This window comes from Suricata suricatta, chromosome 2 (assembly GCF_006229205.1).
Source record: "Suricata suricatta isolate VVHF042 chromosome 2, meerkat_22Aug2017_6uvM2_HiC, whole genome shotgun sequence".
Taxonomy (NCBI): Eukaryota; Metazoa; Chordata; class Mammalia; order Carnivora; family Herpestidae; genus Suricata; species Suricata suricatta.
In genome coordinates this window covers 103,521,642-103,534,050 of record NC_043701.1, presented here as the reverse complement: position 1 = coordinate 103,534,050, position 12,409 = coordinate 103,521,642, and the positions used below count along the sequence as shown (strand labels likewise).

Sequence of the window (12,409 nt, the reverse complement as noted above, 5' to 3'; positions counted from 1 at the left end):
TGCTACTATGTATTAAATACTGCATGGTTTGCCCTAGCTAAGATGAAACCACATCATGAGTCAATAAGCATTTTGCATTTTCTTTCATTATCTACTCAAAGTCATGCCTACTGCACCTCTAAACATTTCATTAAATCCAATTATACAGCAAACGGGAGTGTTTTTTTTTTCAACTGATTCCCATGCATCCCCCTTCTTCCTGGGACCTGGAACCTATGTGCTGGGATGGCCTTGGGATGGCTGTGTCACTGGGTGGAGAGATCTAGGGACCCTGATTCCCTGCTGAGAGTACAGCCCCCTCTTTGAGTGAGAAACGGGCTTCTACTGTTTTTGGATATGGAGGTTCTGGAATCTGTCTACTGTAGAAGCTGATGTGACCAGGAAGGAAATGTCCACAGGGACTACTAGCTGTGTGCAGATGAGATGAACAATAAGTAAAAATCTTCGCAGATATTCCTAGTTTTCTAGAGGGTGAGGATTGATACCTAGGCTTCCATATAAAAGAAAATCCTAAGGGCGCCTGGGTGGCTCAGGTGGTTAAGTGTGTGACTCTGGCTCAGGTCATGTTTTCACAATTCATGAGTTTGAGCCCTGCATCAGGCTCTGTGCTGATAGCCTGGAGCTTGCTTCAGATTCTGTGTCTCCCTCTCTCTGCACCCCCCGCCCCACAACTCATACTCTGATTCTGTAAGTAAACATTTAAAAAAAAATTTTTTTAAGAGAATATTTGTTTCACCAGTTTAAACTCCCTTGGTCAGACCTTCTTTAATAAAAGATTTACATGGTTTTCTTTTTTTAAATTTTTATGTTTATTTATTTTTGAGACAGAGAGAAACAGAGCATGAGTGGGGGAGGGGCAGAGAGAGGGAGACACAGAATTCAAAGCAGGCTCCAGGCTCTGAGCTGTCAGCACAGAGCCTGACGCCGGGTTCAAACCCATGAACCGTGAGGTTGTGACCTGAGCTGAAGTCCAACACTTAGCTGACTGAGCCACCTTCACTAAAAGACCTTGTGAACATATTCTCAGTTTTCAAGACTAGAGGAATGTGGAACAACCAATATTTAAGCAGCTCTGAATTTTAGGAGATCCATGAAAGGAGATTTGTTATATCTACCCCCCCCCACTCCTGCCAAAGGGGATTGGAATTTAACTTTGTAGCAATGATCAGAAGGTTCAAACACTTTTTTCTCTACTATCTATACCTTTAGATCAAAAGTCTTTTGCTTCACTGTGTACTTGTACTTAATCTCTAGTACTGAGAAGTTAGGTGCACAGTTCACAAGACCACCCTAGCTCTGGACACCGACCCCAAGTTTGGGACTCCCCAGGTCCACGCTTAGGTTTGATAATTCTTTAGAACTCACAGCACTCACTGAGAGCTGATGGTTGCTATTTATAACAACCAAAGGAAGGAGGTTAAAATCAGAGACTCAGGAGCTGCATGGGCAGTCCCAGAGGCTTCCGCATGCAGGGCTTCTGGTGGTTCCCTCCCCGTAGTGTCGCGGGCAGTGCCACCTCCTCCCAGCGAAGATGTGCGACGCTATTGGTGGAATACTGCCAACCGAGAAAGTCTGCCCAGGCCTTAGTGTCTGGAGTCTCTCTGGGGCTCCTTAGTCAATGTGTATGCAGCTGGCCTCAGTTTCCAGATCATTTGAAGGTTGAGCTGATACGGCAGGACTTAAAAGCCCTGCCATAAATCACATTCTTAGACATTCCAGTATGGTCCAAGACACCTGAGCAAAAAAGACACTCATCAGTCAGGACATTCCTAGAGCTTGGAATTACCCACCAGGGGCTGAAGGCAAAGGCCAGACCTCCTTCTGGGACGTGCCTGTAGAAAAGTTTTCTTTTAGATGAGTTTGTGAAGGCCAATTTTTACAAAATATCTTGTTTTTTTGTTGTTGTTGTTTATTTATTTTGAGGAGGTGGGCAGAAAGAGACAGAGAAAATCTCAAGCAGGCTCCTGTCAGTCAGCCTGGTGCCTGACATGTGGTTCGAACTCACAAACTGTGAGATCATGACCTGAGCTGAAACTAAGAGTCAGACACTTAACCCCCACCCCTAAAATACCTCGTTTCCTATTTGAGACAAAACAGAGTCAACTCCATCATCAAAAGCAAATGCATTTTGAACATCTACTGTGGTGCTTAGCAAATCCTGTGTTAATTGTTCACCAGTTTTGCCCTACGATGTCGGAGGCACATCTTATCTGTCGGCACACATGCTTACGTGCACCAGCAGCTCAGGCTAGATGAAGCGATGGAGGTGTTATCACGCCGTGACCACACAGGGCTAAAAGTTCAACCTGGCTTCTGACCAGCCATTTTCGTCTTGGCTGCCAACTCCCAGGGCTCTGAAAAGAAGGCGTGATGAGCTGTGGAACAGTGGCCACAAAATCAGTAGTTACCTTGTAGGTAACTCAAATCCCTTTCACATACCCGCTTTCTCCTCCCCAGGCTCAGAAAAAGGGCAACTCTCTGACTCTCCCGAGTCACTTTTTGGGCAATTGTTTAATTGGCTCTGAACATCGAGTGCACTTTGTCATCACAATGGATCTCAGGATCATCAAAGCCTATGCTGTGGACTGAACTGCGTTCCCTCCAAATTCGTACGTTGAAGCCCTAACCCATGATATGATTGTTTTTGGAGATAGGGCCTCTGAGGAGGTGATAAAGGTTAGATGAGGTCATAAGGGTGGGGCCCTGATATGACAGGAGCCTGGTGCCCAGAGCTCTCTCTCCACCGTGTGAGGACACAGCGAGAGGTCAGCCCTCTCCAGCCAGGAAGAGGACTCTCACCAGCAGATGATCATGCTGAACTTCTAGACTCCAGAACTGCGCAAAATGAGTGTCGGTTATATAAGCCACATAATCTGTGGTACTTTGTTATGGTCACCTGAGCTGACTCAGACAGTATAATTTCCCCAAAGTATTCAACAGGACTCTCTAACAAATTCAGAAAGGGCATATTTCAGAGGTTTGTTTAAACTCTCAGTGAAGAGATCCACATGATGCTGAAGCCCGTTCTCTGTTAGACTTTCAAAATGAGCAGCTTATATTGGCTACACTCATTACCTCACTGCTCACATACTATTTATTTTTTTTAAGGTTATTTATCTATTTTGAGAGAGAGAATCCCAAGCAGAGTCCACTCTGTCAGCTTGGAGCCTGATGTGGGGCTTGAACTCACAAACCATGAGATCATGACCTGAGCCAAAATCAAGAGTTGGATGCTTAACTGAGCCACCCCTGCGCCCCACATACTATTTATTTAAAATATGTTGTTATTTAAGTATAGTTGACATACAATGCTATGTTAGTTTCAGGTGCACAAGACTGACTTGACAGTTCTAGGATTTGGCTTTTATCTTGTCTCTTCATTGGAACTTCATTTCTGAAGGTCATTAAACTCTCGTATTGCAAGTCTGATGTTTTTTCATCTGTCACTACCCTGAGTTACTCAGCACTAGTCCCCACTGTTCATTTGCAGTTTGAAGACACAAGGCTGGTTCTCTGCCTGTGTCTCTGGCCAGACCTGTTCTTCGTCATTCATCCTCTGACCCGGACTCATCCTCGAGGCTCAAGGTCATCCTGTGCTGCTGCTTTTTAATTAAAAAAAGCTACCTTCTATTGATTGCTTATTAAATGCAGGTGCAATTTCTATTACGTCAGATGCTGTAATTTTATCCGATCCTCACAAGAACTGCTATTATGTCTATTTATGCCTATGGACGCGGAAGCACAAAGAAGTTAAGGTACTTGACCAAGGTCACATAGTGGCAAAGCCAAGATTCAAACTCAGGCAATCTGGTCCCAGTGCCTGGTATGCTTATTCTCCAAACCACATAGTCAGCATCCTCTTCATTCTCTGCCCCAGGGCACCTGGCCAACGGTTCCTCAGCCGAATCCCTTTTGTCTTAATCATCCCTTCTAGTAACATAAGTGTTAACTTTGGAGTCAGGCACCGTTGAGTTCCAGCTCTATCTGCTACTTACTAGCTGCGTCATCTTGGTCAAGTTATTTATTAGGGATAGTCCTCAGTTTTATCATCCCTAAAATGGACGTAATAAGTCTATTCACAGAGTTGGTTTGAGAATTAATTGAGATAATGTAAGATGCCTGATCTCAGTAGGTATTTGTTAGATACCTGATCATCTAGTTAGTCTCATGAATACGAGATAGGGGGTTCTTTTCCTGGGCTCCATTAGCTAGCACGGGGACAGGATGACAGACAGGCACATGTCTTGTGTGTACATCTATTTTGTTCTGGGGAAATGGTCTATTTATTTATATTCCCAGAAGAGTATGCGACCCCCAGCCCCTCCAGCTGGAAACCACTGAACGTTAGTGGGCCTGGAAGTTGAGACCTGAGTCTTCTTTCACATTTCCTGCCCTCAGCTGGGCACATAGCTGGATCTGGGTCTTTTAAGTTTCCTCCCCTGAGCACAGTGCTGGGCACACAGCAGGCTCTGAGTGACATGCATGAAACTGGATTCGACTGCAATTCAGCAGTGAATGTCAGGGCCTTGGATTGGGGGGTGAGGTCCCTGGTGTTGCCGGCCTGTCTTCCTTCCATACAAAGATGCCCACTGTGAAAAGATTTCCCAAATCCCTTCTTTTGTCCAGCAACAATAATCCAGGTGGAGTATTCCAAGTGCTGCACTGGAAAAGGACTCTCGTGACATCAAATTGTGTTGTGGATGTCTACAGTTGGCGGAGAGCTACGTGGGTGGAGAGGGTGGCTGTGTACACAGCAAGCCCGTATTGGCCCTCTTTGCTCTTCCCTCACTCAAATACCTTGAAATAATAACGGCTACCATGAAAGGGGTGGAAACACAAGCTATTCACTTTTATTTTTATTTATCTACTTGTGGATTGTTATATCCATCCTCAATTCAAAAAGGACTTAGGTATATTTAGATATTAATTTCCCATTGAGAATATATCTTGATTTCCTCCATAAGATCTGTGAGGTTTGTATTACATACCCCTGTGCATCTTATTGAATCAAAAAAAGTTTAGATTTGGGCACCTGGGTGGCTCAGTTGGTTAACCCTCTGACTTCGGCTCAGGGCAGATCTCACGTTTGTGGGTTCGAGCCCCACGTAAGGCTCTGTGCTGACAGCTAGCTCAGGGCCTGGAGCCTGCTTCCGGTTCTGTGTCTCCTTCTCTCTCTGACCCTCTCCCTCTCATGCTCTGTCTCTCTCTGTATCAAAAATAAATAAAACATTAAAAAAATTTTTTTTAAGTTTAGATTTTACATCAATTCAAAAAAATAATTTTCAAAAAATAAAAGGTGAATCAATTAAGAAAAGATTAATAATGGATTTAAGTGAGCACCCAAAATACATCATGCAATAGGATAAGATCAGTAAAAGAGGCAATCAAAATAGAACCAGAGGTGGTAGGTTGGTGGACAAGAGTGGGCCACAGGTTTGGATCTGTCTCTGTACTTTGCACACTTGAAGCAAAGCAAAACCACAGAAGTGTCAGTGCCCAAATGGTAAAAATAAGTCAAGTTGTCAACAGAGGACTGAGTCAGATTTTTCCTGTGAGATTTCACAAGGGGATAGTGGGTGAAGGGGCGGACGAGTCATTTCAACTCCCTGTATGGATTTAATAGAGAGTTGCATCTGGCTGTTTCTTGCAGAGCCCACCAATGAAGCCAATGCTCCAACACCAAATGCAATGCCCCTGTGAGACACCAGAGCGATGCTCTTGAAGGATGCTTTTCCAATGGGCTGCCTAGAATGCAAGGAAAAGATTTAGAGGGGGAAAAATCACTTATAGCAATGGAGCGAGTGCATCCCCATTGGGCAATCCTCCATGAAAAACATGTTCTTGTTCCCGAGCCTAACAGAGTTGGGGGCTCTATTCTATTGGGGGGGGCTGGAATATGGACAGTCCATGCTGTTTACCTAAGCAGACAGTAGAATGTCCATCCTTCCATGAAAATTATGAAGCCTTAGACAAAAGATTGGTATACTGATCTCCACGGGGTGTGCTTACAGAGTATACGCAGATGGGGCCAAGAGTTTCTTCAGAAACACACACAAATAAGCAGCCCGGGGCTCAGCATTCCACATCTCGGGAGCAAGACAGCAGGAACTGCCTTCTGGGCACTCTTTCAAAGCGGGCGTTACCAATGCAGGCAGCTGAGAATGCGCACAGAATTGTGTGTTCTGACAAATTGCCATGGTAATCACACTGTGCTTCTGGATTTGATGGCTTATTATCTAGTAGTCAAGGTAATTGGGGGTATTTTTGTTTCTTTGTTAGATGGGACCAAGCATAAGAAGATCAGCGAAAAGGGGCTGCTCTGGAGGGGGTCCGAGGCACTAGAAGTCAAGGAAAGAGAGAGAAGGAGGTGAGGAGAGGGAGGGAGAAGAGAGAGGAAGAGCTTGTAGGGCTGTTCAAGGAATGAACCAGAACAGTAGATGGAGGAAGGGAAGAGGGCACAGGGGATGCCACAGTGTGAATGTTTGTGTCCCTTCAATTTTATATGTTGAAACCAATGTGCCCCCTTCCACTTATGCTCCTTACTCCCCGCCCTTCCAGTTGGTACTAGGAGATGGGGCCTCTGGGGGCTGATTCAGCGGTAAGGGTAGAGCCCTCCTGAATGGGATTAGTGTCCTCCTACGAGAAGCCACAGAGAGCCCCTCTTCCTGCCAAAGGAAGACACAGAAGACACCATCTATGAGCAAGAAAGAGCACTCGCCCCAGAACCCACCTGTGTTGACATCTGGCAAGACTTCCAGCCTCCAGGACCGTGAGAAATACATTTCTGTTGGTCATACGCTACGAAGTCTAAGGCACTTGGTGACAGCAGCCTGGATGGACTAAGACAGGGTCTCTCACCCGAGATCCTGCCCCAGGACTGAGTAGCCGCTCAGAGGAGCTCAGCTACTGGTCAGGCTCTGGGTCTGTGGTCAGGGGGTCCTGGCGCAGAACCTCTCTCTGCCTGTTCTTGCTACGTGAAGGACTTAGGGTAGTTTTCCTTGGGGGGGTTCCCAAAGCCCATGGCCAGGAAGGAGTCTGACTTCTGCAGAGAGACCGTGTGAATGGCTGGTGTTCTCTGCACAGCCACCCTCTGCCCATTAACAGGGCTCCAGGCTATCTAGCTGGGGGTGGGGGGTATTTCTGCAGGCTTCTTGGTAGGAAGTCAAGCTAAATACTCTATTGCATCTTTTCGTCTTTCCTGGGCTGGTAGGGCCTCGAGAAATAAGGTTACAACTACCAGGAATAGTCCAGTCAAACAAATGCTTAGCCTAGATCTTGTTCATGTGAAAGGAACTATCGGTGTGTACTTTTTTGTAGATGACCATTGCCGACTTTGTTCATTGTAGACAAGGAGGGAAAGAAGGCATTTAAACAGTCCTGAGCTGCACTAGAGGATTTTCTTTTTTAACGTGAGTTTTCTAGACTCTCTTATTTAGACTCTGGATGAGCCAGCAGCTCTGATGGCTCTTTCCCATGCCACGAGCCTAGCTTCTTTTTCAGCTGAGGATCGGGGGAGGCCCTGTGGGTCTAGTAGCTCAGCCAGGCCTCCCCCATGGCTGTAGACTCCTTATTTGATCAGGTCCTTGCTTTCTGCAGGGCCGTGAAGGGGGGCTGGTGCGTGTGAGTGTGCCCCCAACCAGAATGGTAAGGTGGCGGACAGGTGAGAGGATGGACACAAGAAACCCTGCCTGATAGACATGATCACACCAGCAGGTGATCGCACCCCATCACAAAGATGACATTCTGACAGGGCCTGGGAGAACGGAAATGCCATTAGCAGGACCTGGTAATATAGAAGAGGGACGAGGTGAGTGCAGTAGTAGATACGAACCCTGAGCACGCAGTGTTAGCCAGCTGGGCACAAGGGGATGATGGACAATAAGCTGGAAGGGGGTCTGGCCCTGCAGAGAGGGGCGGGGTACGGAGCATTGAGGCCATGACGCAGAGGTGTCACCCCCACTACGAGATCCCTTGTGCAGAGATGGCATGAGGAGAGAGGTGGGGAAAGAACGGGGAACCCTTGGTTTAAACAAGGAGACGGAGGAATAGGAAGCTGCCAAGGAGACCAGGAAACCTGTCAGGGAGGAGGAGTCAGGTCCGTCCAGTGTATTGAACAGAGTGCTTAACTGCTCATCAGAGAAATCAGCTCTGCTAATTTTAGAAGAAAAGGCACATATTTAAAACTTGTCTGGGTGGCCTCCAAAATCTCTGGAAGGGCTAAAAACCACACGTGTGGGGCTCCGAGAGGAACAAGAGCCACAGAGACGCCACTGCCCCGGAGCACCGGGTGTGCAGCTCCCGCCCGGGACTCGGACTCAGCTGCCCAGCCTCTAAGCGCTCTGGCCACTGACCTTTCTGGTCCTTGCTCCCAGGCAGCAGGAAACCTTGGCAGCAAGCCTCGGGCACGAGTATCTGTGGAACAGAGTTCAGGGCCTCATAGCCATGCTGCAGCTGCAAGAGAGGCTCTTGGAAGAATATCTAGCCTTGGTGGCTTCCCCACTGGGAGGTGGAGTTAGAGAAAGGACAGAGTGGGTGGGTGGCTTCTGAGTACGTTTGTGTTGGAGAGGGGGCGGAGGGAAGAAATCAGGAGAGTTGGAAGCAGAGCACACCACATGAAAAGAACATCTCAGAAGAAAGGACAAGTGAAGTGGAGAATGCTCTTGGAAGACGGCCTCCCTGCGCTAAAGAAGGACCAGCCAGGTCCCTGACACAGGATGGGGTGGCACCCTGAGGGGGTGGCACCCTGAGGGCATGACAGTGCCTCAGGATTTGGGTGGAAGGGCCCTGGGGAGCAGGAGCTCAGAGGATCAGCCAATGCATTCACCTTTTGTGAGGTGCCATTCCATGGCTGGCCAGACTGAGTCGCTAGCAGGTCTTACTGGTGAATCTCTATGCCTTGGTAGCAAATATCTATTATTTTCCTTTAATCTCCCAGGATTCAGTGTTCCTTTCTATTGGCTCCCCAGTCATCCTGGTGGAGAGGTTCTCCCAGGGCTGCTTCTCACTGAAGCCTCCCTCTACCAAAGTCAAGGGGGCAGATCTTCCCTTTCTTGTCCATTCAGGACCCTGCAGCCTGGCCTCAGAGGTCTCCTTGATGCCTGCCCATTGTCCACCTTCTATCTTTCTTCTGTGAGCTTCTGAGGCCATTCCTAAAATTTTCCTCTTGTTTTAGAAACCAGTTCCAAGGAACACCTGGGTGGCTCAGTCAGTTAAGTGTCTGACCTCCGCTGAGGGCATGATCTCATGGCCTGTGAGTTCGAGCCCCACATAGGGCTTCATGCTGACCGCTCAGAGCCTGGAGTCTGCTTCAGATTCTGGGTCTCCCTCTTTCTCTGCCCGTCCCCTGCTCGTGTGCTCTCTCTCTCTCAAAAATAAATAAAAATCATAAAACAAAAAGCAGTTCCAAGTCCACTATATTTGCACAGTTATATCTTGTAAAATCTGTTCACTGGTCCTAATTCCACCTGCAGAACCTACTGGACACTCATGCACATCGGCAACTTTCAGTGCGACATGAACAGATGATTCTTCAGAGGGAATGTATACCTCCCCCGAAATAGAAATGCAACTTTGTAGATATTGCTATATTGTATCAATTTCTTTAATTATTAACATTTTTTGCTTATTTTTGAGAGAGAGAGAGAGTGAGCATGTGAGTGGGGGAGGGGCAGAGAGAGAGGTGACAGAATCCAAAGCAGGCTCTGTGCTGACAGCAGCAAGGCCCATGCGGGGCTCGATCTCACAAACCTTGGGATCATGACCTGAGCCGAAGTTGGATGCTCACCCAAGCGCCCCTGATTGTATTCAAATTCTTAACAGCTGTATCTTATTTAAGGTGAACTATATCCCAAATTTCCCCCCTCACAAGTGCTGTCAAATTAGAACATTCTCATCCTGTTCTTAGACACAAAGACAAACCTACACATGGGCACATGCAGTTTTGTCTGCCTACCCCTCCTCCTTCTGAGAGTCACTCCATCCTTATTCCCTGAGCTTCCCGTGGGCTGTCAATCTCAGCCTGCCATCGACAGAGATGGGCACGTTTCCCAGCCTTGGCGGATCATATCACTTCCTACACCTGCTAATAGCTAAGCATGTGACCAGAGAATCTTTGTTCTCTGATGCTGGGGGTCCTCAGCTCAGATAGCATAGGGCTACAAGGGGTACTTCCTCAGCTATGGGAAGAAGCCCATTACAGTGGGAGAAGAAAAGGCCAGCCCCAGGAGGAAAGCAGAGCTCAAAGACAGAAAGAAATAGAATCCCAATGACATTGACTGGGCCCCAGGGTTTAGCTTTGCCAGAGTCTGTAAATATCCTTTCTGTTGAAGCTGGTTGAATTGGTTTTTATCACTTCTAAGTCAATGAGCCCTGATGAATAATAACACCTTAAAAAATTATAATCAAAGTAACACGCTTACTTGTGCAAAATAGGTAAAGTAAAACAAATCAGGGCACTGGGTGGCTCAGTTGGTTAAGTGCCCAGCTCTTGATTTCATGAACCACGTGATCAAACCCCGAGTTGGGCTCCATGCTGATAATGCATAGGATTCTCTCTCCCATTCTCTCTCTCTGTCTCTCCTCCACTCGAGTTCTCTCTCAAATAATAAATAAACTTTAAAAAAGTAAAACAAATTATTCCATTTTTCAGTGTACAAAAAAAATGATAGAGTAGCTGACATACATGTGTGTATGTGTGTCGAGGTGTGATTGCGCAGTAGGACCACAAATTCCTCCAAGCAGGGCCAGGTAAGTTTGCTGTTGCTCCTCTCATGCAGAGATGGAGTTTATTTCTCTCTCTCTGACTCTGGGCTGGTCTTGTGGCTCATTTGAGTATCATATGCAGCAGAAGAGATGTATCTGACCTTCCCAGCGTTCCAGCTTGTCATTACTGTCTCAGAAGACAGGAGCACGTGAAAAAGCCAGTCTAGCCTCCAGAGGATGACAGGGAGGGGACCGAGCCAAGCGAGCGCACAGCCAGCCCCACCACCAGGCATGCGAGGAGGCCCTCTTGAACCTTCCAGCCTAGCTACCCTCCAGCTAAAGGCCACTGGATAGTGATCTAAACCAACAAGGCAAACCCAGCAGAACTGCCTGGCTAGTCCACAGATTGTGAGAAACAATCAGTCCTTGCTATGTTAAGCCACTAACTTTTGGGGTGCTTACTTACACAGGCAGGGCTAACTGAGACAGCTTGTTCTGCATTTTTCATGTAACTGCACATTGTCATTTCCCCCAGGTTATTGATACATTTTTTACAATTCTTTTGGTTGCAACCACCCCACCAACCCCGGCTGCTTAAACAACAGGGAGATGCATTAGAAGGTTCCTGGGGGTGTCTCAGGCATCAAGAGGCACAGCTGGGGAAGGGAGAAGTCAGGGCCACTGTGAGGTCAACAGCCAGGGCTCATGGAATGTCCATCCAGAAAACTGCCATTAACAACCCAGTGGTCACGACTCCTGAACTGCTCATTTCATGTTCCCAGGAGAGTCTGACCTGCCCCACTTGGGTAGTGTCGACCTCTGGATAATGCAGCTCCGATGAGGGACTAGGGCAGAACATGACTGAAGACAGAAGCAAAAATAGCAGAGGAAGGGGCGCCTGGGTGGCTCAGTCAGTTAAGGAGCAGATTTAGGTTCAGGTCATGATCTCAGGGTTTGTGGGTCTGGGCCCAGCATCAGGCTCTGTGCCGAAATCTCAGAGCCTGGAGCCTGCTTCAGATTCTCTGTCTCTCTCTCTCTCTGCCCCTCCCCTGCTCGCACTCTGCCTCCCTCTCTCTCAAAAATAAGTATTAAAAATTTTTTTAAAAAATAGTAGATGAAAAAAAATAGGTGAATGGAGGAAAACCCAGTATGGTAGTCAAAACGGGGTAACTCACTCGTGGATGGCCTAGGCCTGCTTTTCAACTGCTAAATATTTTGATATTCCAAAGCTTCTTTCAAATCTTTTCTTGTAAGAATGTATCAAGGCTCCTTTAATGGAGGGTAAGGATCTGCGGGGGACGGGGCGGGGAAGCACTCTTGAAACTGTAACGACTTCAGCAACTCTGTCGACACCGCACAATGCACTGGATCTGTCCAGGCTTTTTGTGCAAAGGCCTCTGACAGAGTTGGTTGGAGGTTTTAATAAGTTTAAAAAAATGTTTGTTTGGGGTGCCGACAAGAAAGGAACTGGACTAAAACGTAGAAAGGGGTTAAAACCACAGTAACAGGTGCGGTGAACACAGGAAGGAAGCCAGGGCCAACTTGGGAACGGTTTCTGGGAGAGGCGAGCGGCGCAGGGGTGTCAGGGTCGTGGGCCTGGGGGGCTGCCCCGCTCGCGGGACGCTGCAGCAACTCCAGACCCTGACCGAGGCCTCCCGCGGTGGCGGGCGTCCGAGCCCGGGGCGTGGGCCTGGGGCTCCGGGCTGGC

General features: G+C 47.6%; 1 protein-coding gene across 1 annotated transcript in view; it reads left to right on the top strand.

Annotated features, from left to right (window-relative positions):
- The window catches only part of CCSAP (centriole, cilia and spindle associated protein), a 30,783-nt gene that overhangs the window by 2,247 nt on the left and 16,127 nt on the right, over positions 1-12,409 (top strand). The window contains exon 2 of the mRNA XM_029919323.1: positions 8,373-8,532. Within this exon, the coding sequence (XP_029775183.1) occupies positions 8,373-8,532 (160 nt within the window). The remainder of the gene's footprint in view (positions 1-8,372; positions 8,533-12,409) is intronic.